Source organism: Poromitra crassiceps (assembly GCF_964638095.1).
Source record: "Poromitra crassiceps genome assembly, chromosome: 2".
NCBI lineage: Eukaryota > Metazoa > Chordata > Actinopteri > Beryciformes > Melamphaidae > Poromitra > Poromitra crassiceps.
Genome location: NC_139624.1, coordinates 54544915 through 54572007, shown reverse-complemented (window position 1 = coordinate 54572007; position 27093 = coordinate 54544915). Strand labels below are relative to the sequence as shown.

At 45.1% G+C, this 27093-nt stretch overlaps 2 protein-coding genes across 3 annotated transcripts; one reads left to right on the top strand and one right to left on the bottom strand.

Moving 5' to 3' along the window:
• Window positions 1–1733: 1733 nt before the first annotated feature.
• Window positions 1734–20027, bottom strand: def6c (DEF6 guanine nucleotide exchange factor c). Of its 2 annotated transcripts, none has more exons than XM_083631936.1 (12): window positions 19810–20027; window positions 18425–18565; window positions 8800–8982; window positions 7833–8063; window positions 6910–7056; window positions 6536–6644; window positions 5227–5438; window positions 4857–4964; window positions 4380–4546; window positions 3349–3538; window positions 3131–3221; window positions 1734–2346 (listed from the first exon to the last, which is right to left on the bottom strand). In XM_083631936.1, the coding sequence occupies exons 1-12, from the start codon at window positions 19903–19905 to the stop codon at window positions 2135–2137; spliced, it is 1887 nt and encodes a 628-aa protein (XP_083488062.1). In that variant the 5' UTR covers window positions 19906–20027; the 3' UTR covers window positions 1734–2134. The 2 variants fall into 2 exon arrangements, with proteins under 2 accessions (XP_083488062.1, XP_083488063.1); XM_083631937.1 differs by having other exon boundaries at window positions 2201–2346; window positions 3120–3221.
• A 1616-nt stretch (window positions 20028–21643) lies between these two features.
• Window positions 21644–27030, top strand: mcat (malonyl CoA:ACP acyltransferase (mitochondrial)). The gene is made up of 5 exons (XM_083632347.1): window positions 21644–22217; window positions 22692–22779; window positions 22923–23140; window positions 23965–24102; window positions 26743–27030. The coding sequence occupies exons 1-5, from the start codon at window positions 21792–21794 to the stop codon at window positions 27013–27015; spliced, it is 1143 nt and encodes a 380-aa protein (XP_083488473.1). The 5' UTR covers window positions 21644–21791; the 3' UTR covers window positions 27016–27030.
• Window positions 27031–27093: the final 63 nt, after the last annotated feature.

Below are 27093 nucleotides of genomic sequence, written 5' to 3'. Positions count from 1 at the left end.
CATTTGGCTTACTGACCTGTCAAACCTGATTCAGAAAAGTTAATCTATATCCAAATGGCATGTTGATCAGTTTTCATGATTCCTTCTGGGAATCTTTTAGCAACATATAAATCATGTTGCACATTCTCACTAAGTCCAAGCTATAGTAGACAGTATAGTATGTTGTGTTTTTAACATATACACTAGGCAGGGCTACTTGTGATTATGTATGTTTTGAAATATACAAAATGTCCAAAAAATGTAGGCTAGTTGTACAATAGTCTAATTGGATGTCTCCAACTTGCTATCACACTTTGGCAAAATGTTGAATGAAGTTTGGCTGTGGGCACACTGTAGGCTAATGGGTGTGTCATGCCTCCTGTGAATATTATCACAACATGGATGCTGCTTATTTGGTTAGGCAACATCCAGGCAACATGTATGAGCGATCAAAATAGACTACAGTGTGTAGCCTATTTGCATATAACATATTAACTAAAACTAAGGGGAAATAACTAGGCGACACAAATTACATTAAACAAAAGAACAGAACAAAAGGTGAGGAGGGAGAGTGACTGAATGGTCTGAAGCTCTTCTTAAGCCCAATGAGTGTACTGGGCCCAGGTGCACCCAATCAGCCTAACAACCCCAACACCAGGCTCCTGCAAGACAGGGCCAGGAGAGTGGGAGGGTCATCACAAAAGTTAAAATCTTATCAGATGCAGGGCCCTGGGACAAATTCTTATCAAATGGGGGTCTGTGGTCTAATTTGTGTCAGTTTAGGGGTCCTTGATGTGAAGACCACTTGATGTGAGAACCACTGTTCTATGGGCCACTTCACTGCCAGCCATCACCATTCACCTCTGTATATTGAGCACCTGCCTTGTCAAATGTGTCCACCCCATCAGAAAGGTTAAGCAAGCAATAAGGAAATTCATCTTTATGAAACACAGCCAGGATAGAATGCAAATGTGTGTGAGTGCAAATTTACAATTACATTACAAATAGACCCTTTTCACGGGGGCCATTTTGTGTCGAAAAGGCAGGGTAAACACAGGTGCAAGCAAAACACTATTGAGGGTTTCCAACTTACAATCATGGAAGTTGGAAACCCTCATTAATGTTTTGCTTGCACCTATGTTTACGCTGCCATTTCGACACAAAATGGCCCCCGTGAAAAGGGTCTATAGATCTAGACAGCGGTCAGCCAAGGCCACCAAGGACATGGGACCTTGGTTGTCTGGGTCCCTACAGGCCCTGTTGGTAATCCAGACACAATATCACATCATTAACACTAAGCCAGGGGTGGCCAAACTATGGCCATGAATTTAGCAAAAAAATATATATATATATATTATTTTTTTATTTTTTGCCGGTGAAGCTTTTTTTTTTTTTTTTTTTCGTTTGTCCATTTTTTCAAGTTTTTCAGTTTGAAACGGAAAAACGGAAGAACCTCTTTATCCCATTTCATTTTTTCCGTGTAAAACCATTGAAAATGGGTTACTTGAGTACCCTGACCTGGTCTATTCATTTTTTTTTTTCCATTTTTAATACTGAATGTTGGTGAAATTATCTCTGTCTTAACCAGTTGGCACAGGAAAAGATTTGAAAACATACAGAAATACCCATTGTAATAGGTGAGCACATCAATAAACTATGTGTCATATATTTATTTAGGTGGAAATAAAAGAAAAAATGGCACAAGGGTTTTCTGGTCTATTCCCCCCCCCCCCCCCCCCCCGCTTTCAGTCTAAACAGGTTGAAAACTGCTGTTGCAGTTAACTGTTGCTTAATATTGTTTGGCCGGCAACTCTTTATATTTTTCTGTATGTGGCCACCCCTGCGCTAAGCTATATTAATCAGACATAAACTTTATTGTAGAAAATTGAAAATCTCAATTGAACTTATTTATGTGTTCTCAATAAATCACATATCACATTGTATTTGTCATCATAGTTGTCCATCTTAGTGTAAATGTCAAAAAATGTAACATAAATATATTATAATGCTTTTGCACAGTTTCTGTTGATTGTAAATAGCTTTCCGCTTCCACCATTATGGTAGTGTTGTCATACAGAACGTAAGAATTTTGTTATTCTGGTTTTACTGTAGATTTGAAAACTTTACAGCGTTCCCCTAACCATCAACATAGAGATTAGGTTTGTCCATTGGATTTTTCCTGTGATTCATCTGACCCATCTGATAGGCTGACAGCCTCCATTTGTTGCTCAAGTCCCTCCCCATCCTCTGCTGATTGGCTGTCTTGACTGGATCTCATCTTGAATTTGGTGATGAACTCGTTGCTGGCCAAGGCGCCTTCCTTCTTTGGACAGGGGTGTGTTGAGGTCAGGCGGTGTACCAGTCGGTCTACAAAACAAAAGAACAATTAACAACACAAACTGACCTGACGTTTTGGACACTGAGAAGTTTCCACAGCTACTCTGAAGAGGAGTTAAATATAACTTCAGTATGTGAACAGTGTACAGTCACCACAGTCCCAGTCACCACTTTTCATGCTCTTTATATATAAAATAAAATAATATAAAATAATAATATACATTATGTAGATAGATAGCAAAGTAATCAAAGTAATTTAACTTATATGGAAATATGGTGTGTGTGTGTGCACACATAATATTAAAAAATAATAAATATATACTGCATACATACTGTATACATAGACACACATACACATAAGATATATATTTATTTATATATATATATATATATATATATATACAGATCCTTTCCAAAAAAATAGAATATCATGGAAATAACATGGATAACCGTGGACTTCAGCGGATTGTCAAGCAAAGACGATTCAAAAATTTGGCAGAGATTCAGAGGACTGAGGCTGGAGTCAGTCATAACTGAGAAGTAACTGCTGATTTTCTTCACACTATAATAATTTCTTGAAATACTGTATTGGGGGGAGCTGTAGACAAAAATTATGAAAAATGAAACAAAGGCTAGAAATATTTCACTTTGTGTGTAATTAATCTATAATCTATGAAAGTTAAATTTTTTCAAAGGAATTATGGAGAAAAACTAACTTTCCATGATATATTTTTTTTTTGGAAAGGATCTGTATATATATATATATATATATATATAGAGAGAGAGAGAGAGAGAGCGCGTACTGTAGGCTTACCTGCCGGAGTGATGGGCGTCATCAGGCGGTTGAGCTGGACGTTCCAGTGCCGTACATGTTGACTGGCGTTCCTCAGCTTCTCCTGAACCTCCTGCAGGCCGAGCAAGACAGAGCAACACAATCAAACATCAGTGCTACTTTACAGTAGTATTAAACCTTGTGCTAGTCCATCCAAACACAGTTCTCTTATATTGGCTTTAATTTCCGGCCTCTCTCACCTCCAGGCGCTGGTGGCTCCTCTGGCGAGAGGCACGCAGGTCCTGGAGCTCCTGCGAGGCCGAATGGAGGGCAGAGGGAGTGTCTTCCTCTGCACCCCCATCTGAAGCCTCCTCTACGGGGCTGAGGACAGCCCGCTGCTTCTCCAGGAGCTGGCACTGCTGCTTCTTCTCCTCTTCCGCCTGCAGCAACCTGGAGAAGGAGAACATACATTAACTGAAACCAAGTAACAAGGAATCTCATATTTAATTTAAGGTGCATCTAAATTTTCAGGATGTGTGTATGTATGTGTGTGGATTGTCCACTCCGAGTAGGGAGTGAGTCCTTATCCCAAGTGAGGGAGTTCAAGTATCCGGGGTCTTGTTCTCGAGGGAGGGGACGACAGAGCATGAGATGGGCCGGAGAATCGGAGCAGCGGGAGCGCTATTGCGCTCCCTTTACCGCACCGTTGTGACGAAAACTAAAGAGTTGAGCCAGAAGAAAGCAAAGCTCTCGATCTACCAGTCAATCTTCATCCCAATCCTCACCTATGGTCATGAACTGTGGGTCATGACCGAAAGGTCGAGATCGCGGATACAAGCGGCCGAAATGGGTTTCCTCAGGTAGGTGGCTGGCATCTCCCCTAGGGATTGGTGAGAAGCTCGGTCACCTGTGAGACATTCAGAGTAGAGCCGCTGCTCCTTCGCATAGAAAGGAGTCAGTTCTGGTGGGTCGGCGCCCCAGAGGAGCGTCCAGGACACATACCCTTAATCCGGTTTCCCACCCGCAGACATGGCCAATTGTGCCTGCATGGGTGCCTGACCAAGCCGGAGGTAACAAACCTGCGACCCTCATGTTGGTAGGCATGGAATCTACCGCTGCACTATTCAGACGCCCACGGCAAAGGGAAGTTTGGGGTCACCTGCTGGATCTGCTACCTCTGTGACCCGACACCCAATAAGCGCTTGAAGCGACACCCGATAAGCGCTTGAAGATGGATTGTATGTGTGTATGTATGTGTGTGCGCGCGCGCGCGTGTGCGTGTGTGTCTTACCTCTGCAGCTCCTGCCTGACCCGCTCCTCCTCCAGCCGGGCCTGGATCTCCATGTTGAGAGCGGCCTCCAGCTTGCCCTGAGTCAGCTCCAGCTCCTGGATCCTCCTCTTCTGCTGCTCTGCCTCCTTCTCCTTCTCCACCATCTCTGCCTGCATGCTGTCCCTCAGCTGGGAGAACACACACACACACACGCATGCACACGCGCGCGTGCGCACGCACACACACACACACACACACACACACACACACACACACACACACGTGTCAATTGAGTGGAAGGGACTGACCTATTCCTGAATCACCTATTCCAGGAATGCTAACGCCATTACTCCACCAGTAAAAATCGTTAAAGGCTGAATCTGAATTTTATAATGCCAACGTGTGCTGTTTTCAGAGATCAAGGCGACTGAAACGGACTCCGACCCCTATTTCAGCAAACAGTAAATATGTCTTGTCGTCTGGCAGACTTCCTCTCACCATCTCTGCCTCTTTCAGCTGCCTCTCCAGCTCCTTCTGCACCTCCTTCTGTTTGCTCCTCTCTCTCTCTTCTGTCTCTCTCCGTTTGGTCTCCAGTTCCCGCGCATGCTGCGAGACACAGACATGCAGAATAGTCATGTATTCATGCACACTGAAAAACACACCTGTACCACATGTACACACTGCAAAGGACACGCTTAGCAAGGGATTTCATCCTTTAACTAGCAAGTCAATTAGCTGGTAGAAATGTCACTTGTTTCAATGTAATAAGACATTTTATATGTTCTCAACATATGTTTCTAATTTGGGGATTATTTTATTGTTGTTTCTGCAGTGCATTCATCGCTCCACCAATCCCTCCTTCTCTCACCTGGATGATGCTTTCTATCTCCTGGTCCTGTCGTTCCTTCTCTCTCTCCGTATCTTGGCTATTCGAGTCATCCGATTGGCTGCTGCAGCTGCTGCGGGCGCTCAGGCTGCGCTCCCGTTGGCTGTGCTCCCGCTGTACCTGCCTCTTAAGTTTAAGCTCCTGGTGAAGGGAGGACTTGCGTTCTCTCTGGAGACGGAGGGCTGTCTGAATGACTACAGAGGGAACACACACGCACACGCATTTTACAATAGTCTGACATTTTCATATAGAACATAGTTTTGCAACTCCCCAACACCGATTGGAAACACAATAGTGTTTCAACCTATAGAGCTCAACAGTCACGTGACTTTTCGTGACGTCATTTGCCCCGACATCACATTTGTGCGACGTTTACAAGTTAGGTAGATACATATACATCATATATGTGTAATAACACATTTGCATTTTTGGTTATGTTACTTACATTGTTACACGCTATGTTCATAAATTTGTAAGAAGACATGGAATTGCACATGACCAACTGGACTATTGATCACCTGTTAAGTAATGTGTTCTTAAATGGAATTTGAAAGAGGACTTATTTGATTGACGTATGTGATGGGGGCAGCTGTTCCAGTGACTGATGGCACGATAGATGACTGTTTTTTTCAAGGCGTTTGATTTTGGGTGAGGTAACATGATTTGGTCGTTAGGGTTTTCTTATTTAACCACGACCATACGCTAACCCTAGCCAAATTGTTGTACTTGCCTAACCCTAATGTTTGAAAATAAGAAAAATGCTTGTTAAAAATGTGGGTGGTTTGACCAGGAATCAAACCCCAGTCGTCAGATTGGAAGGCAAACACCTTAAGCATTAAGCCACGAGCTGATCGAAGCACAGCTTGAGCTGAACTTTCCCCCCACCCTCTTCACCACATTTTTTTACTTGCCGCACGTTTTCAGGAAGAAGCAGTTGCGGCGACCAATGAAATGAGTTCGGGGTGTGGTTTCATCTAAAACTAGTTTACCAAAAAAGTATGCTGACAGCGGATCTCTGAGAAATGCAGTGCAGAGGCAGGACAGCAATGTGTGGTTACTGGTTAGCACAAAAGTCACCACAATCATAAAACGATTGATGTTGCAGATTGCCACTTAAAATGCTTTGTTTGCAATCACTGATTTGAATTGCACACACACGCACTCAAATCAATGCAGTCAATATGACTCTGTGTGTTGCTCATACACCTGACACAAATCAATGCAGTCAATATGACTGTGTTTTGCTGCCATAGACTGTAGGTTGCTGCTCATACACCTGACACAAACACACCTTGAATCCACTCCACCTTCTGTCTCTGGTCAGAAGCGCTCATCTCATAGGTTTTATTATGGGTCTTTACACAGAACAGACAGCGCTTCCCCTCCCTGTCTGGGATAGCCTGAAACAGAGGGGGAGACAGCCACGTTCAGAAATACACAGAGAAAAAGAAAACAAACCCAAATTGCATCCTTTACTTAGTTGAATATTTAGTCGTCATGGTATGAACAATGCTAGGGTGAGGGGTTTGATTCCCACTGGAACCAACCTGTACTAAAGAAATACTGAAATCATGATACTGTAAAGCAGTTTGGATACAAAATTGCCCAGCACATGCATATGCTACAGCACCCAGGAACATCCATAATTCCTGTTTCCTCACTAACCTCTACAATACAGCTCTTATCCAGCTGGATCTCTCCCTTCTTGTCCTTCAGGTTCTCACTGACATAGTAAGCCATGGAGGAGGGCTTCAGCACAAACCAGCGCTCCGTCCAGTTCCTACGCATGTGCCCCTTTTTCCACATATAACCCTGGAAACGGGGTGGAGGGGTATGTCAATAACAGAGTGAAAGAGGTACGAAAGTAGACACAAAAATGACAGGAGAGCAGAGAACAGGATAAAGGCAGACAGACAGAAAAATGAGGCCAACGCGGAAGCACCAAAAACTGCAGTTCCCCAAATGGCCACTTGAGGCTGGCTGCAAAATGAGGTCATTTTCCATTCACCCCGATGCTAAAATGCCGGACTTTACAGCAGAAATAAATGTTTACAGCCTGGTTGAAAAAATGGTTTTGGTCTCTATAGCTAATTTCACCATTCATAACAACTGTAGGGGGGGTGAATTTTTATATAACTCATCCGTTTATACTGTCTATGGCTGCAAAAAGAAGTCCAAATTGTAAAGAAGTGAATGGGAAAATAACCCGACTTCTCACTTGATATATTACCTCAGTAAACACTTCACTAATGCGTTTATGGTCTCCATCACTAGGTTCAAGTCCTCTTCAATGCAGTATGATGTTCATTTGGTAAATTCTGGTCCCATTTAGAGTAAAATAGATGATAATGCAGACTATGATTTGGGGCAGGATTGACAGATCGCCTGTCCAGTGATCATGCAGCTCACGGATCATGGACCAATAGCAGGCAGCGCTGCAGCTCTGCTCTTCCAAACATGGTCACTTCTGGCTCCAAGAAAACCAAGATGGCGACGGTCACAATGCCAAACTCAAGGCTTCAAATCAGGAGTCCAGGAACCAATGGGTGACGATGGCTACATCCATATTTTTAAAGTCTATGGCTCACCCTCTTCAGGACGTTGTGGTACATCTCCAGAAAGACCTCGTCCAAGGCTAGACTGAAGGCCTCGGTGCTGGTGACCCTCAGCAGTTGGCCAGCCCCCATGTGCTCCAGGAAGCTCCACACAGACACGCCCTCCTCCTGCACCAAGGAATCCTGCAATAGCAAGTCCTCCAGGGGTTTCCCATCCCACTCCTGATTCATTGCTGTGGAGATTTTCTTCAGGAGGTATTCCACCTAAGCACATTCGAAATGTTAGAACACTTAAATGGATAGTTCTAATTTTTTTAAGTCTACCAATTAACATCATCATTTGTAAGTAGCAAATAGGGCTAGAAAAAGTGAACTATCCCTTTAAAAGTGTTTATACAAGAGATAAGATACCTTCAGTGTGGAGGGCTGATGGTATGAATTATGAACAGTAATTTTGGTCTGCGTTGACAGGAAACTAAAACCAGATCTTATGGAGGAAGTATGCAGGAAGGAAGAACCTCATTAACTCACTTACTTGCTCTTGCTTTCTTCTGCAGTGATTTTTTTAAATGGCTCTGACTTTGTTGGGAGTGGGACATTTAGCTGGCTTCAGACAGAGCCCAATGTTCCATTCATAATAGGAATAATAGCCCAATCACAGTGCCCCACATGTAACCACCTCAAATGAAAAAGACTGGCCTTAGTATTCTGAAATATTGTTCCAAATGAAACCTCATCTGTTCAATAAAAGAAGATTAGCACTTAAAGCTGTAAACAATCATCAAGAGCTTTCTGGTTATATTATTTTGTGGATGTGAACACACACACACACGTGTGCACACACACACACTAAATCCCTATTTTGTGTTCATGTTAACAGTTTACATGGAATCTCCAGTGGGAGATTGATTCACTCATTCATTCTTTCATTTAAATTGAAACTCTTCTTATTTTCCGATTTTCCTCCCATCCTTTCTTCTTTCACCTCTCTCTCTCTCACCTCCTCTGATATCATCACCAGTGGGTAGCGGTCCTCAGACAATAGGTTGAAAAGACAGAAGAGTTTGAAACAGTCTCTCTCGGAGAGCAGCGAGCCCTCTGGTATGGGGCGGAAGTTCTTCTTCATAGTCATCATCCAGCACAGGTCGTCAAACTTCTCCTTGTCGAATGTCCCCTCTTTGACCTAGCCACAAATTGGGTTGAAATTTCATTGGATGATTAAAGGCATAATATGTAGCCTACATAGGCTATTAAGGTTTTACTTATTCAAACATTTTACTTTTTTCTTTTTCAGATTTTTCTCCCATTTTCTCCGCAATTGTACTTGGCCAATTCCCCCTGCTGTCCCGGTCGTTGCTCCACCCCCTCTGCCGATCTGGAGAGAGTTGTAGACTAGCACATGCTTCCTCTGATACATGTGCATTCGCCAGCTGCTTCTTTTCACCTGACAGCATAAAGTTTCACCGGCAGGACGTAGCGTGTGGGAGGATCACGCTATAGACCTTATTCGCTAACCCCGGACAGCGCTATATTGTTGACATACTGTCCTGCAGCTGACAACTATAGTAACGGCCTTATTGTCGTTTCTGTTCCATTACAAAATAGCGATAGTGATGACAGCAATAAAAACCCCAGAGTTGTTGTTTTGTATGCTGCCGTTGATGCCTGTAATAATAAAAAGAAAAAACGAGGTGAAAAGTCTTTGCTGTGAGGAGCTGTCAGAAAGTTTCACCTGTCTCTCCTAACTATCCACACATTTCCTGCACTGGCGCCGGAACAAGGGGGACATGGGGACATTTTGTCCCCCTTAAAATTTGGTCCCCCTAAAAAATTTTTTTTTTTTTTTTTTTTTTTTTAACACATTCACTGCCAACAACGTGTAAACACGTTTTCAGAATCCAGCTGTTGACTGCCAACAACGTGTAAACACGTTCTTGGCATCGATTTTTTTTTTTTAACGGGGGGTTGTGCATCTAACCCTTTTACATATCTTATATAAGTATTGGACGTGTACAACGTGTACAACCCATTCCACCGACCCACTAAGTGGCGACAAGGAAGTAGGAAGGCAAGCAAAAAGCAGTGTGATCCATTTCCATTCTCATGAAAATGGATTGGCGGAGGCGCTTTCGTTTTCGCGTTGATTGCTGGCGGTGCGGGATTGCAAACTTGCATCGTGGATTGCGGATGGAGCACACTTTGAGGCACGCAGCGTAAATATGACCAGAGTCGCAGGGGCTTCATCGGAGCTCTCGGCCAGGGCTCCGGGAGGCGGGCGAGTCCAGCCGGGCTTCCTCGGGGAGCGGCCACGCAGATAGGCACAGCCAGGCACAGCGGCAGCGGGGCAGTGAGGCTGGTGACAAGCAGCAGGCCATTTTGCCTTGCAAAATTGGAATTGGAAACAGCCATAAAAGGCTTTTAGAATGGGATTTTCAACCCATTCTTTTTTGTTTCTTTTTCGCTCTAATTTAGAGTAATTTAATTTCTATTCAGAAATTTATTTGAGAGGTCGAGAGTATGAGAAAGTGAATTTGCACAGGTAGGAAAGTGCTTGTTACACGGCGCTGCAGCCAAGAAGAACGCCCACGGAGGGAGGAGTTGAAGCAACTCTCGCTCTCTCCCTCTCTCTCTCTCTCTCTCTCGCTCTCTCTCTCTCTCTCTCCCTCCCTCCCTCTCTCTCTCTCTCTCTCTCTCTCCCTCTCCCCCTCTCACTAGGATTAAACCTAGTGCGTCTCCCTCCCGAGAGGGAGGGAGAGAGAGAGAGAGGGAGGGAGAGCGAGAGGGAGGGAGAGAGAGAGAGAGAGAGAGAGAGAGGGAGGGAGAGAGAGAGAGAGAGCGAGAGGGGGAGGGAGAGAGAGAGAGAGAGAGCCAAAAATGAATGGTTAAAGTGACTGTTCTATCCAATTTCACAAAAAGCCGTTTATCTCTGAATATTTTTTCTGACGCTAAAACCATGCTGTATTCAACTGCTAATGCTTACATAACTACTAACTCTACAAACTAACTCTTTTAGACAGAGAAAGTACACATTCTATTAGTACTTTTGAGATATTGTATGTTCACAAAGTCCAAGCTGAAACGAATCCTCGGCTCTTGTAAAATGAGCCAGAATCCTCAAAAAACGGCTTGGCAGAAGCTACCTACAGCAAAAAAAAACGGCTGGCAGTCTATAGTGCCTTTTAAACATGTTATCTGGATCATGTCCTGCTAGAGAGAACAGGATATTTTCAGGTTTTGCCTTTCTAAACATGAGGGGTCTTTGTTAAGAAACAACTGGATATGAGCCGTTTTTTCTGCCAGTGGGCGGCGGGGGGGGGGGGGGGGGGGTCGCGGTAGCATCTATCAAAAACAAGAAATGTGATAGGAAACAGCTTTAGCGAATTTGTAACCAAACAACCAAACAAAAACAAATCAAGTCATATCTGACTTGTTTTAAATTTATTTCTCCCCACAAAAGTTTGATAGCCTATCAGTCAGTCAGCTCCTATCCTCTCCACAGTGTGGATGCACAGTCTGCCTGCCTGACAAATCTGGAGACTTTAAAAAACATGTTTTAACGGAGTCCATTGACAACGAGGGGTGGCAATGTGCCAAAAATGCCTTTGTTAAGCTACATAAAGCCGCGCAGTCAAAATAGTGGTCGGACTGTCGTCAATCACTGTGGGTGATTTATTTTATGACATTCAAGTCATATCTGACTAGTTTGAAATGTATTTCTCCCCACAAAACTTTGATAGCCTATCAGTCAGAGAGTCAGTCAGCTCCTATCCACTCCGCAGTGTGGGCGCACAGTAGCGTCAGGGACGATGAAAATTAATTTGGGGACGGAGCCATACGATAGCCTAAACACGCTCTGCTCGTTATGAACAGCGTTAAAAATGACATGCCCCACACACACACGCACACTAAACAGACATGCGGGCACTGGCAGAGAGACAAACAGGCAGATAGAGCGGCACGCATTGCGCAAAAAGTGTCAGAATGTCGGCTGCTCTTTGTGATAGTTGTTTCATTTGCTTCAGTCATCCTGCTGCCTCGTATTCTCAGGAGCGCGTTTCTGCTGCACTTTTCACTTTCCTTCCCCGCTGCCTCTCTGCAGTCAAGCCAGCCCTCACCTCGGAAAGCACGGTCATTCTAGCCCCCACTTAACAAATCAAGCCGCTTTTGCAGCACTTGAGGAAACCGTGAGTTTGCTCGTTGATATAAGCGATTGCCCGAACGATTCATTAATTAATAAACTAGCGAACGTGAAGTGAGTCACGAAGAGCCACACCCGCCCACTCAGACATATGCGGATCATATCGTTCCACTGTTTAACATGACCAGCGCTTGCGTGGAAGCGGATCTTATACCGGTGGTCGAGGTAGATAAGATACGGAGTCGCGGGAGTGCGCGTAGGCCGGCTAATTGTTGTTTAACATGCAGGCCAACCGGCTAGGTGCAGGTTATAATACGGATTCCACTGCATGTTAAGAAGTGGCTAATGTGTTAATCTGAGGGGGCAACTGCCCCTGACGCTTAGAGCCCACTTTACACTGTTTACACAGCCTGTGATGCTTGTTAAAGCCGTGATCGTTGTGGGATTATTACACCTGAGACAGACAGACCCAGGGATCAAGTTACAGAGAGCCCACTTTACACTGTTTACACAGCCTGTGACACTTGTTAAAGCCGTGATCATTGTGGGATTATTACACCTGAGAGACAGACAGACCTGGACTCTGTACTGCACTCACTGTCATTGGCTGCTGCTATAATCGTATACGGTTATTGTTATTTTATTTTTGTGTTGAGATGACAAGTTTTGCACTGTGTTTCGAAGTGATAATAATAATAATAATAATAAGTTCAGTGTTTCTGCCTGTGTTGCTGTCTGTTGTAGTGTAATTATAAAATGACCTAAAGGGAGAGCAGGTCACCAAGTGAGTGAGAAAAGGAAAAATACTGAATAATTACATTACTACAGTATAATCCTAATGTTAATTTAAAATGAGATATTCATCTAAATATGGCTAAAAATCATCCAAACGTCCATAAAAATGTCAATTTTTCGTCGGTGCCCTTACGGGCGCCAAAAACAAAATTAAAAAAGAAAAAAAAAAAATGTGTCCCCCTTATTGCAAACTCGTTCCGGCGCCACTGATTTCCTGTGCTGCTGACGTATCCTCCGTCTCGCTCCCTTCATGTCTGTGGACGGTAGAGATAGAAACAAACCACGGGGACTTTATTGCTGTCATTACTACAGCCGTGTGTAATGCAGGTCACCATCCGAACACCATTGGAACGATACAGGTAACGCTAACGGCGGCTAGCTTCCTATAAACTCTGCTCTTACATAGGCTGTCACTTAAAGCGGCTGTTACGTTAATAGATCATAATAACGAGATAGAGAGTGAGGTTGCTATTCAGTGTTTACTTGCAGCTTGTAGGTAGGCAGTACAGGTTAAAAACGATTTCAGACGGCAGCCCGTCTGAAATCGTTTGCATGTCACTGTATGATGTCACTTCCGTATATTCAACAACATGCCATCTCATTGGCTACGGGCTCTACAGCCTTAACGTATAGGTGATTACATTAGCTTACACAACATCTCCCCCTTTTAAGTAAGAAACATTATTATTTTACTTTTAGCATTTACCAATACTAACCCAACTGTTTAACCTTAGGCTACTTTGTTTATCTTTCAACATGAAATTATTCCCATTAATTATTTTCGAACATCACATCAACTGAACCAGTCATTTCCATCTCTTCCCCCTCTTTTTTTTTTTTTTTTTCTCTCTCAGAACATAATATGTTACATTATTTCTCTTCTACAACAGTTATTTATTTATTTTTACTGTTAGTTCACAAATCCAGTCTCTGAGGTGGACGTGAGTGTCTGCCTGAGCTTGTAACATATGTGGCGTCTGGCTCAGCAGCGGGTTGGTCAGCACAATCTGAGTCAGTGTCATTTGTGTCCTCGCGGTTGGTTGTATCAGATGATGGTTGCAGGGTTGCACGCAGGTGTGTACGGTTTCTCCTCAACAGTCCATCCTCTGTTCTGACGAGGTACGACCTCGGGGCAGCTGTCTGCTGTACGACTGTCCCGTGAGTATTCTCTGTGGAGATCCATACACTCTGGCCTGGGTGTAACTCTGGTAGATTGTGTGTCCTGTGGCGTTTGTTGTAGCGTCGCTCTTGTTTCCATTTTCCTTGTGTCTCTGTGCTCCGGAACTGTTTGATGTTTGGCCAGCGTGGAGACAGTGTTTTGGGCACTTGAGGGAGTGTGGTCCTTAGCTGTCTCCCCATGAGTAGCTGTGCTGGAGAGAAGCCGTTCTCCAAAGGGGTGGCTCAATAGCTGAGTAGAGCTTTTGCGTAGTCTCCTCCCTCTTTCCATAAGCCTTTCACAGTGCCCACAGCTCGCTCAGCTTCTCCATTGGCTTGTGGGTATCGTGGGCTGCTGGTTATGTGCGTGAATCCATACTCACTGGCAAACTCTTTGAAGAGAGTACCAGCATATTGCGGCCCGTTGTCTGACATCAGCACTTCCGGAACCCCATGCCGAGCAAAGATGTTCTTCAGAGCCGATATGACTGTATCGGCCGATGCGACATGGAGATGGGCGACTTCAATGTAGCGGGAGAAATAGTCTACCACTACAAGGTAGGTGTTCTTGTCCCAGGTGAATAAATCCGTTCCGACGCGTTGCCACGGTCTCTCGGGTATGGGCGTCGTCAGCAGAGGCTCCCTCTGTGTGGTTCTGTGTTTTATGCATATGGGACAGCTTCCCACTTTCTGGTTAATGTCACCTGAGAGCCCTGGCCACCAGAGCGACTGACGGGCCCTGGCTCGGCACTTGACTATTCCTTGGTGGCCCTGATGGAGGATGTCGAGCATTTCTTCTCTTAATGAGCTGGGGATGACAATCCTCTGTCCTTTTAGGAGAAGGTCCCCAGCCAGGGACAGGTTATGTCTCTCGTGCCAGAAGGGTCCTATATCCGGTGGCAGGCGAGCTCTGTCAGGCCACTTTGTTTGACAGTACCGGATTAGTGTACTGCAGACGGGGTCTTCTTTCTGCTTCTCTGCTAGCTGTTGCAGTCTCGCTTCAGTTGCTGGGAGAGACTGTCTGATGGAGTCCACGAAGACTTGAACGTCTGCCTCCAGCTCTTTCTCTTCCTGAGTGGCTGTGTGATTCACCGGCGCTCGTGAAAGCATGTCTGCAGTGATGAGCTGTTTTCCGGGCACGTGTACGATGTCGTAGGTGAATTTCAACAGTCTCAGTCGGAATCTCAAGACTCGAGGAGGAAGATCATCCAGCGCTTTGGTACTCAGCAGGGGGACCAGGGGTTTGTGATCTGTCTCAATTGTGAATCTCATACCGAGCAAGTATGATTCGAGGCGTTCACATGCCCAGGTCGCTGCTAGTGCTTCCTTCTCGATTTGAGCATAGTTTTTCTCAGCATCAGATAAACATCTGGAGATGAACACTACTGGTTTCCAGTCATCATTCTCTGGCTGTTTCTGGATCATGACCGCTCCAATACCAAAGGACGATGCATCTGCAGACACTCGCGTCTCTGCATACGGCGAGTATACAGCAAGGACTCTGTGTGAGCTCAGTTCAGATTTTAGCTTCTTGAAAGCTTCTCGTTGTGGTGTTCCCCAGCACCATTCTGCCTTCTCAGACTGAAGACATGTCAGAGGCTGTGCGTATGAGGAGAGGTGAGGCAGGAACTTGCCCAGGTAAGTAGCCATGCCCATCACTCGTCTAACGTCAGCGACACAGGCGGGCTCTGGCATTTCCAGAATGGCTTTGACTTTGCCTGGGTCAGGATTCACTCCTTCTGTAGTGAGGCGGTGTCCAAGGAACATGAGTTTGCTCTTGGAGAACTCACATTTTTCCTTGTTCAGTGTCAGCCCCTCATCTCTCAGTCTCCTCAGTACTTGGTGCAGCCTGGCATCGTGTTCAGCTTGATCATTGCCATAGACCAGAATATCGTCGGCGTGGCACACCACTCCGACGATACACACACTGTGTGCACTCGCTTTACGAGAGTCAAGGCCTCAATGGCTGGAAGCCCCAACAGCGGTTTCATTAGCTTGCTCACCACATAGATGTCTTGTTCAGTTTTCTTGTTTCTCACCTTCAGTTTTCCTCTGAAGTATCCTCTGACATCCAAGGGCTGCCTGCCCGGACCGTACAGGGGCATCCTGGGCGGCTGCAGTGTCCCATGTTTGTCTGTGGAGTAGTGGTGAGTCGGGATAGCTGTAACTCCAGCTCCAGTGTCTAATTTGAACTCTGTTGGCTCTCCGTTTAATTCAAGATTTTCTGTCCATTCATTTTCCACACTGTCCATATTAATAATCACCTCTCCGAGAAAGGCGACGTCTGATTCATACTCTGCAGAATCCTCTGTGATATCATGAATGCCACCAACTGATCGGCATTTCCGAGCAAAATGTCCTTTTCTTTTGCATTTGCGACATTCTGCCTCTTTGGCAGGGCAATCCTTCCACTGGTGTCTTGTTGTATTTCCACATCGTCCGCAGCCTGTGGCTCTGTCTGTATCTCCTGGTTTGAATCGTGCCCCGTATTTCTGTCCGTCTTTTGGGCCTCTCTGTGGCTTGGGCCGTGCACTCATAGCATCTATGTTTTCTGATTGTCTCTCATTCATGCTGCCACGCAGTACTGGCTGCTGCCTTTTTATTTCTTCACTGTGGCGCACTCTGGCTATGGTTTTCACCAGCGTGAGGTCAGGATCCATCTGTAATGACTCAGACAGCTTTGCGTCTCTTAGTCCAACGACAATCCTGTCTCTGATGAGCTCCTCTCTTAGCTCTCCAAACGTACAGTGCTCAGCTAGGCTGTGGACAGCAGTGATGAATGCTTCAGCGCTTTCTCTTGGCTCTTGATTACGCCTGTTGAATCGTGCACGCTCAAAAATAACATTCTTCTTACTCACGCAGTGGTTCTCAAAAGCTTGTTTCACATCTGCATATTTCTTTTTCTGATCATTGCTTAAGGGCAGGACGCTCAATATGTCCTCAGCTTCGTCCCCTAGAGTATACATCAAAGTATTTACTTGATATTCTTCAGACTGTTTGTCCAGGCTTGATGCTATTCTAAAACGCTCAAAGCGTCTTATCCACTTTGGCCATTCATTTGCATTACTGAAGTCAAACTTGCCTGGTGGAGTCAGTTGCACGCTGCTAGCTGGTACTGGTGGTGTATCCGGCATTTTTATTTCACTCCTTTTCTGTCTGTATTTAACTGCTCCTTATTTATTTTTCCTCTTCTTTCGGCTTTATTTATAGCCGGGTAGCCTGTTCACGTCTTCTCCCACGCATGTTCGGCTGGATTACCTCGTTATCTTCTATGCAGCAGCTCCCGCTAGCTTGTTTACTGTTAGCTGTTGCTGTTAGCCTTTAGCGTTAGCCGTTTCAGCTACTAACGCTAGCTACTTTACCTCCCGTTCGTCAGGAAAGCTTCACTTTTGGAGACGCATCTCTCCCCTCGCGTCGGGTGAGTTTAGATTTCTTCTCCGAGTTTCATTCTGACACCATGTTACGTTAATATATCATAATAACGAGATAGAGAGTGAGGTTGTTACTCAGTGTTTACTTGCAGCTTGTAGGTAGGCAGTACAGGTTATGCATGTCACTGTATGATGTCACTTCCGTATATTCAACAACATGCCATCTCATTGGCTACGGGCTCTACAGCCTTAACGTATAGGTGATTACATTAGCTTACACAACAGCGGCTGCGCTAGCTATGTCAACAACATGGCGGCAGTGGGCGTGCCCGTACGTGAGTGACGTCAATTGAATAAGGTCTATTCCCCCCAGTTCCCCTCCCCCCTGACCGACCAGAGGAGGCACTAGTGCAGCGACCAGGACACGTACCCTTAATCCGGCTTCCCACCCGCAGACACTGGGCCTCTATAAGTAAGTCTTGTTACCCTGTAGTTACACTATAAGTACAGTCTTGTTACCCTGTAGTTACACTTTAAGTACAGTCTTGTTACCCTGTAGTTACACTATAAGTACAGTCTTGTTACCCTGTAGTTATACTATAAGTACAGATCTTGTTACCCTGTAGTTATACTATAAGTACAGTCTTGTTACCCTGTAGTTATACTATAAGTACAGTCTTGTTACCCTGTAGTTATACTATAAGTACAGTCTTGTTACTCTGTAGTTATACTATAAGTACAGCCTTGGTACCCTGTAGTTATACTATAAGTACAGTCTTGTTACATGGTTATTTGCGGGCTGTATTCGTAAGTGTTACCATGATTTTTCTGAAAGTATAATTGATTTTTGGTGGTGGTTGGTGGATATGGTTGTTTTCCTTGTGATGATCATAGGTTTACTGTTTACTGCTATATCACTGCATACTGTATAGCCTACATCAAATACAGCAGCAAAGCAAACAGTGTCTATTAGTAACAGTGTAGGTACAGGACAGTACCTTATCCAGTATGTATTTGTTAGTGTAGGTACAGGACAGTGCCTTATCCAGTATGTATTTGTTAGTGTAGGTACAGGACAGTACCTTATCCAGTATGTATTTGTTAGTGTAGGTACAGGACAGTACCTTATCCAGTATGTATTTGTTAGCGTAGGTACAGGACAGTACCTTATCCAGTATGTATTTGTTGAGGTAGGGCATGTAGCCGTGATTGGACACTGGTCCGTCGTCATCATCCTGGAAGTGCTCCTCCAGGGCCACGGGGTCGTGAGGGATGTTCAGCACTGTGTACAGGTTGTGGGAGAGTACCTGTCACACAAACAGAGAGGGAGAGAGAACATGCTTATTCTAAATGAATCAAGGTTGGTGTACCACACCCCATGCTTCTTCTTTGCACAAACTTTCGTTACCACACTGAATAACTTAAGGTCAAATGGAAAGCTACCTCATCTATCCTAAACACACGAATGTCAGTTAAAACACACACACACACACACACACACACACACACACACAGTCACACAGTCACTCTCTCTCTCTCACACACACACATACACAAGTCTCCAGAAACACCACCTGGTCCTGGAAGCACTCCGTTCAGTGATGCAGAGTGTGCAAAAATAGGGTTGGGGAATAGGTTTGGGATTCCACTCATTGACTGTATATTATTCACATTGACTGTATTATTCCACTGCATTAAACTATGGGCGCTCACAAGTTACCTCTATGCATGTTCATTACACATCTAATATTATTACACATTTCACATAGCAACTGTCACATCGTTCAACTAAGCATTTCACACATTAATAACTAATTTCACTGCAAAACGATGCAAACTTTACCATTATATCTACATTGCACCCATTACAGAAGGCAAATTAGTCTCGTCTTGAGGTGGGTGTCCTGGGTTCGCCACATAAGGCCCAGGAACGGAGTCTGGGTTTGTAATATAGGATGCTTCTGGGCCTCATAACAACAACAACAACACACATGCACAAGCCACAGCTGATCCTCACAGCATGTCAGGACAGCTTCTGCTATTTGCTTGGATTCTTCTCACATAAGGCATGTATGAACTGGCCAGAAAGCAACATGGCAGACAAAAATAACACTTATTGAAGGGGAGGTGGCGAAAAAAGAATATAAGTGGAGCTATTCTGCTTGTCTTCTTAAAATAACATTCACAAGTTACTGGGCCAAAGAAAGAAAGAAAGAAAACAGTCAGGCGCAGTTTGGACTTTGAACCCTGAGCTGAAACTGCCTGGCATCACACTTCACTTCACAATCTGATTCTGAGTCGGATTCGTGTCGTTTCAGGCAACATGACGCCGGCAAGAGCCTCGAGAGAATGATGAATGTTGTTCTGTCTGTCAGATAGGCTACTCTGACACCTTGAAGTTATTCAAAAGTAACTTGACAACTGTTAGATCATGCTGTGTAGTAGTAGGCTACTGCTATCTCAGTCCAATTCGTGTTCAGTTGTATACTTGTAGATTGCTGGTCACAATTTCCTGATCTCTAGAAAAGGAGAAAATCCTTTAGCTACTTACCTTCAACTGCGATTTGGACACTTTGCCGCATTTCTCGACGTCCAGCGACAGGAAGGCGTACCAGATGGACTTGGCCAGTTCGGATTTTAGGCTCATTTTGGAGACCCCGGTGTGCGTAAACAACTACATTTCCAAGCGCACAGCAGCGGCTACGCAGCGACGGGCGAGTCGGGCAGAGCAAAGCCAACTGCAAATGTCCAGAAGCAGACAGATGCAGACTCGCTTGCCAGACTCTATACAGACTTGGAGGCGGGGAGAGTAGGAGGATAAAGAGACTTGGAGGCGGGGAGAGTAGGAGGATAAAGAGACTTGGAGGCGGGGAGAGTAGGAGGATGAAGCCCGAGGTCACATCATTCCCACAAATTCCTCACCATTTTTTTTTAATCACGTCACAGCCTATTTCAAAGTAGATAGGCCTATATTGGCCAATAATATAGCCTATTTGTACATTTAACATTAGATAACATAATTATAGCCTATTCAGTACTTTAGCATACATTTCCACCATTATACTGTTAATAACATGTTATTATGCAAGTAGTCTTTTTGATCGCTCATATAAATAGCATATAACATATCCGACACAAAGCTCAACACAGGATAGGCTACATTTCTGAATTCCTACAGATGTTGCCTAACCGAATAAGAATGGCATGTTGTTGTGATAATATTCCCAAGCATGACACACCCATGTGTGCCCACAGACAGACTTCATTCAACATTTGCCAGTGTGATAGTAGGCTATGCACTGCAGGTTGGAGACAGACTATTTTACATGCACAAATACATTTTGGGACAATTTCGTATAGCTATTCAAACAGACGTAATCTCAAGTAGCCTCTGTAGGCTATGTGTGGAAAAACTAAACACACTCTGTAGGCTATGTGTGGAAAAACTAAACACACTCTGTAGGCTACTATCTGTGAGAAAGTGTAATGTGATGTATATGTTGCTAAATGATTCCCAGAAGAAATGATGAACACTGAATACATGGCATTTGGACTTGAATCAGGTTTGACAGGTCACATCTTGTCCTCACCTTTTGTTCTGTTCTTTTGTTTAATGTAGTTTGTGTTGCCTAGTTATTTCCCTTAGTTTTAAATAAATTACTGTTTTAACTTTTACTTTGATGTAAGACTCCGCTCATTGTTTACTTCCTTGTAACATAAAGAGGGGAGTCATATGTTAAAACAATGTATTAACTAAAACTAACAAAACAAAGAACAAGAGGGAGAGAGACTGAATGGTCTGAAGTTCTTCTGAAGCCCAGGTACACCCAATCAGTCTAACGATCTGCAACACCAAGGCTCCTGCAAGACAGGGCCAGGAGAGTGGGTCTTCACACTTTTAGATGATTTATTACAGAAAGTTTATGAAAGTAAAACCCATGACCAAAACAGTCATACTGGCATTGTGTTACTTATGGTTGGAATTATAATGAAAATAAAGTAGCCTATTGCCCTTTTTGCTGGGGACCCCCTGGAAGCGCCAGACCCCACTTTGAGAACCACTACTCGCATAGAATATGCTTGTCTTGGGGAGCCAGTGGGATGCTTGGTCTTTCTTTATTCAGTCATTTCCATTAACATTAAACTCCATGAAATATGACTTTATGTTGACATGTTAAGTTCCACTAGGGCCTAGAATTTAGCTATACAGTAGTTGATAAAATCCACTTGATTTTATCAACTGGAACTGTTTGCTGAGTAGGCTTAGGCCTACCCATTCTGACCTGACGGTGGCGCTGCAGGTAAGAGCCGACCAGCCGACGTGCCAAATCCTCCGGAAGTAAAACAAAAATCATACAACCATGTCATCAGACAACATGGCGCCGTCCATAGGCATGCCTTTTGCTAGCCTTTTACATGCCGGGTAGAGTTTCTCCAAGACAATGTCGAACTTTTCTAAATAGCAAAAGCTAACGCTATCCAGGCAAAATATGTGTCTGTTTTAAACCGTGACAGAGACTTTGTCCAGTAATAATGTTAGCGTCGTTGTCTCTCAGCGTGAGAGCAGCCTCCAGAGTGGAGCTCAGGTCGCTGGTGCCTCAGTGCAGGAGGCTGTCAACCCGCCAGCCTGGCTCCCGGGATGGGACTCAGTCCCCTGCCGAAACCGCGACTCCCCTCCCGGACGACGAAGAGCGGAGACCCAGGAGACACCCTGTTGACTCCTCCGTGCTGCTCTTCCCCGGGCAGGGCAGCCAATTTGTGGGCATGGGGCGAGGACTTTTGAAGTACCGGAACGTGAAAGAGATGTTCTCGGTCGCACAGAAGATCCTCGGGTACGACCTGCTGTCCCTGTGCCTGGACGGCCCGGAGGCCGAGCTGCTGAAGACAGTTCACTGTCAGCCAGCCGTGTTTGTCACTTCACTGGCAGCGGTTGAGAGACTGAACCACGAAAACCCCAAGGTAGGAGTTGGTACCATTAAAAGTAAAACCACTGGGGTACTATCATTAGTAAACAAGGCCGGTGTGACTATAGGATAGCTGGACACTATAGGACAGTAGTACACACTACTGAATAATAAACCTAGTGAAACATATACAATAAAGTTGAAATACTAAGAGTTCAAGAATGCAAAAACTGGTCCAGAAGGTGTTTGTGTATATAGGTCATGTGTACATAATATACGTCATATAATGTCAGTGCAAGCATGTGAAATATGCCATTGAGTGACCTAGACCTAGCCTGGCTCCAGAACTTCGAAGCCACGCCCACTCCACACTTGTGAATTTGGCTCTTCTTGAAGAGGCAATGGGTTTATGAATTGATGATGCAGTTTGAATATCATAGGCTAGCCTAGACATTCTTGATGTCAGCCTTGCTGTTAACGTTACCTCGTAATTGTGTGTTCACATGGATTTCATGCTCCTGTCCCCCAGGCCATTGAGACATGTGTGGCTGCTGCAGGTTTCAGCGTCGGAGAATTTGCCGCTCTAGTCTTTTCTGGTGCCATGGACTTTGCAGAAGGAAAGCATCAAATATATTTCCCATCATGTTTGTTTGTGTGCATGACAAAGCTTTTGCTCAGATAAAAACCACTGTCTACAAATCACAATAAAATGCACATGAGAGCAGTGTTGGTTGATGTGCCATGTTTATTCCCACCCCAGCTCTGTATGCGGTGAAGGTGCGAGCGGAGGCCATGCAGAAAGCATCAGAGCTGATTCCCAGTGGGATGCTGTCAGTCATCGGTCGGCCCCAGGCCCAGTACAACTATGCCTGTCTGCAGGCTAAAGAGCACTGCAGGAGCCTGGGCATCCAGGAGCCAGTCTGCACTGTGGCCAACTACCTGTTCCCTGATGGCAGGGTCATCGCAGGTCACCAGCAGGTATGGAGCTTTATCTTATCTTTACCGTTAGCTTCAAAATAGAAGTATAGGCGCTGACAGGGTTCTGCGCAGCCTCGACTTGGAGCCTTGCCGCCGACTAGCGGCAACAGTGGGACTGTACATACTCGAACGTAACTCTGTGTGTTGGCTGCAGTACACCTCCGAAACACTAGGTGGCTTGTGGTGCACTCATGTCCATTACAAAATGACGCAATCGTGTTGTTTACCAAGAACTTGCAATCATGTCGGTGGGGGGACATTTTAATGTCGCTCCATTTCACAACTCATTCCGGTGAGCCTGCAAAAGGCTTTGCTAGATGAGGGACAAGCACTGTTGAATGAGGAAATGGCCTTTCCTCATTCCTCACAACAAGTATGTCAGCGGATACATGTGCGGCCCAAGGCAAGGGCCAATTACAGCTCTCGTGCTGGTCACGTCACGTCTGCGTTGACGCCGTGGAGTCACATTTTCGAGGAGCTGCGCGCCCCCTCCGCCGAGCTGTGCCGATAGGACGGCCAGCTACAGCGACCCCTCGCCACAGTCGCCACTGGCGATTTCGCGCTAGCATAAAACCAGTTTAAGACCACCACAAATGATAGAACTGTTACCACTACTCGTACTCTCTCATCCTTGTTTCCTTTATCTGAATTACAAAGATGTGGAAAATGTGGGATGGAGTGGAAATGGAAGATAGTATAGATTGTATTCTTAAATCACCCTTAGCCATAAAGTTTCAGTCCTAATAAAGACACTTGTGGCTGCTCTGGACTACTCTTCTGGTTTCTCTTTCATCTCAGTAAACACAGCTGTGACCTCTCCTCAGGCGCTGGACTACCTGCAGCAGAACTCGCGTCGTCTCCAGTTGGTGAGGACCAAGCTTCTCCCGGTGAGCGGGGCCTTCCACACGGAGCTGATGGCGTCGGCGACCGAGCCCCTCAGAGAGGTCCTCAGACAGGTGGAGGTCAGTCAGCTGTGCAGTTGCTGCATCACATGCTCTCCAATGAGTGATGGTTTACCCTTTCTCTTTACCAGTACACACCATCTAATCATGTAACGACGGTGAGCACTTATATACTGTATGTACCAGTAACTTTCAAAATAAAAGAAGCACCAACATAAAGTGTGTTAAAGGAACACTCTGCCCATTTTCCTTGTTCCTTTAATAGGATGTGGGGCAAAATTAACAGCTTCAATTTGCCCAAACAGATACTACTTTACAACACTATTAGAGGGATGCAATGTGGCTCTTCCGTAAGAAATTCCTCCGTTTGGTGTTTTGGTGATGTGGGAAACAGATAACTGCTCAGTTGGGTAGAGATGTGGTGACTAGTAAAACACGATTTAAAAACACGATTTCAGACGGACAAGCCCGTCTTTATTGTCACACGATTACAATCAACACATGCACGGAGGGCCACAACACACACATGCTGACGGTGGCCGGTGAAATTTGTCCTCTGCATTTAACCCATCCTGGCTTTGTCCTTTCCTCCGGGGGGCAGGCCAGGAGCAGTGGTCGCTTTCTCGTACAGCGCCCGGGGACCGACTTCGGATGTTGTCGTCACTGGTCGGATGACGATGACGATCTGATCTTCTGCATGTTTTTAATGGGGGGGGGGGGTTATATACGGAGGAACCCCCCTGGGGGAGCACGGGGAGAACATGCAAACTCCACACAGACGAAAGGCCCTTACGACGAGATACCCCACCTGGGCAGTAGGCACTGAAGATATGGGGGGGAACACAACCACAGCGCCCACAGTGTCCCAGGCGAGAATCGAACTCAGGACCTTCTGACTGCGAGGCGACAGCTCTACCACTGAGCCACCGTGCTCCCTTAGTGCTCCCTTAGTACAGCCAAGAGTTGCTGTTCTGTTTCCCTTGCATCTTGGAATAATGCACACATGTACATTTCCTATGCCAACATCACCGTAGCCAAAAAAACAGCCCTGTATGAATGTCACTGAGATCTCTTATTCAAGTTCAACTAGGCCAACATTTCTGTACATAAGGGAAGATTACCGAGTGATCACTTGTAGGCTCCAGGTGAATGAAGCAACCGCTTTCTCCTGGCACTCTCACACAGAGTCAAGGATAAAGGTAAAAAGCCTTTATTTAACTAGGCCATATCAGTTCAAAATGCCAACGCCGACCAACCGGTTTCAACCTGGCAGGGTCTTGGTCAGGGCGTGTACAGTGTACAGTGTACAGTGTACAGTGTACACTGTACACTGTACAGTGTACAGTGTACAGTGTACAGTGTACACGGCCTTGGCATTTTGAACTGATATGCCCTAATTAAATAAAGGATAAAGGAAAAAAACCTTTATCCTTTACTGTGTGAGAGTGCCTGGAGGAAGCGGGGGCTTTTCGTCTGGTTCAAATTTCTGTACATAATAACACTAGGCTTTTTGTTCCAAAGCAGAATACTAGCAGCACATGGTGACGTAATAGTCAAATCGTTGGTATTGATCAACAACCCCCACAGATGTATTATAGTCATTTTGTATAGGCATGTTGTGCTTTGGGACAGTCAATATTTTACTTAAAGTCAAGCTGAACCCAAAAATGACTTTTATTTTCTTTTAGTTCAAATACCTGGGTATGCAGTGCACCTATTTAATAATGTATGCAAACAAAATCACAACAATCTAATTTCTTTAGTTTTTCACACTTTTTCACATCAAAAGTTCATTTTTCAAGATTTCATTGATAACAGTAATCTACAGTTTGCTGACGTCACCTAGTACTATCAAATTTCTACCCCATTTCAACCAATCATATCACGACATGCAGCTGTCAATCAAATCTCTTCATTTCAGGATAATTTTCTCTTCCAAATGAAGTAGAAAATGGCGCCTAGTGCCTGTCATCTGGCAGAATTCCTATCCCATAAACTAACTACTAACTTGGCCAATTGTTAGAAACATGAACAAAAAACCAAACTATAATCTCTAAGAATGCAAAGAAATGTAACTGGCTCGTTAAAACGCGCATTCCAGGGATATCATATTTACAGCAGCGATAATGGCGCGCGCATCCGAGAGCTTGGTTGTCAGGGGTCGCACTTCGGAGATTCCAGGCCGACGTGCTGCACTCTCCGCTCGGCAACACGAAGGCAGCTGGCTGCCTGCGGCTCGCTGAGCTCCACTCAGCCACTAACCTCGCGTCACCAGGCTCTTCCCGAGGGGAGCGCCACAACACACTGAATCCCACTCGATTTGGAGGTGGAACATGCCAGGATTGGCCAAAGCCCAATCCAGTCCCCAGAATGGTCAAATAAAATCATCCACATGATACTATGACCCGCCTCTCAACCTGTCATCTTAGACAAACTATGTTTTCAGTCTGAAACGGATTCATATGCACGTGACGAACGGGTTCAGTTCGACTTTAATGTACTTTGTATTCCACATTTACCCCCTTATTTTTGACAGTTCCCTATAGCTTGAATGTTGAGTAAAGTATGAGTGATGGGAGGTCATCCATTTCACTCTTTCACTCAGTCATGACAGTGATTTTTTATTTTAATTTTTAATTTTTACAGTTTGACAAATGAAGAACTAACAGCTGGACTTCTCTTGCCTACGATCTGGTTCAGGTGCGGCGTCCTGAGATCAGAGTTTACTCCAATGTGGATGGCAAGCGCTACATGTACGAGGGCCACATGCGCCGGCAGCTGGTGAAGCAGCTGGTGTCTCCTGTGAAGTGGGAGCAGACTCTGCACGAGATCTACGAGAGGAGCCAGGGCCTGAGCTTCCCTCACACCTACGAGGCGGGCCCGGGGACACAGCTCGGAGCCACACTGCACAAGTGCAACAGGAAGGCCTACAAGACGTACACGCATGTGGACGTCACCGCTTCTGAGGACTAACCATGCAGAAACTTTACACGCATGTGGACGTCACCGCTTCTGAGGACTAACCATGCAGAGGCTTTACACACACTTGCT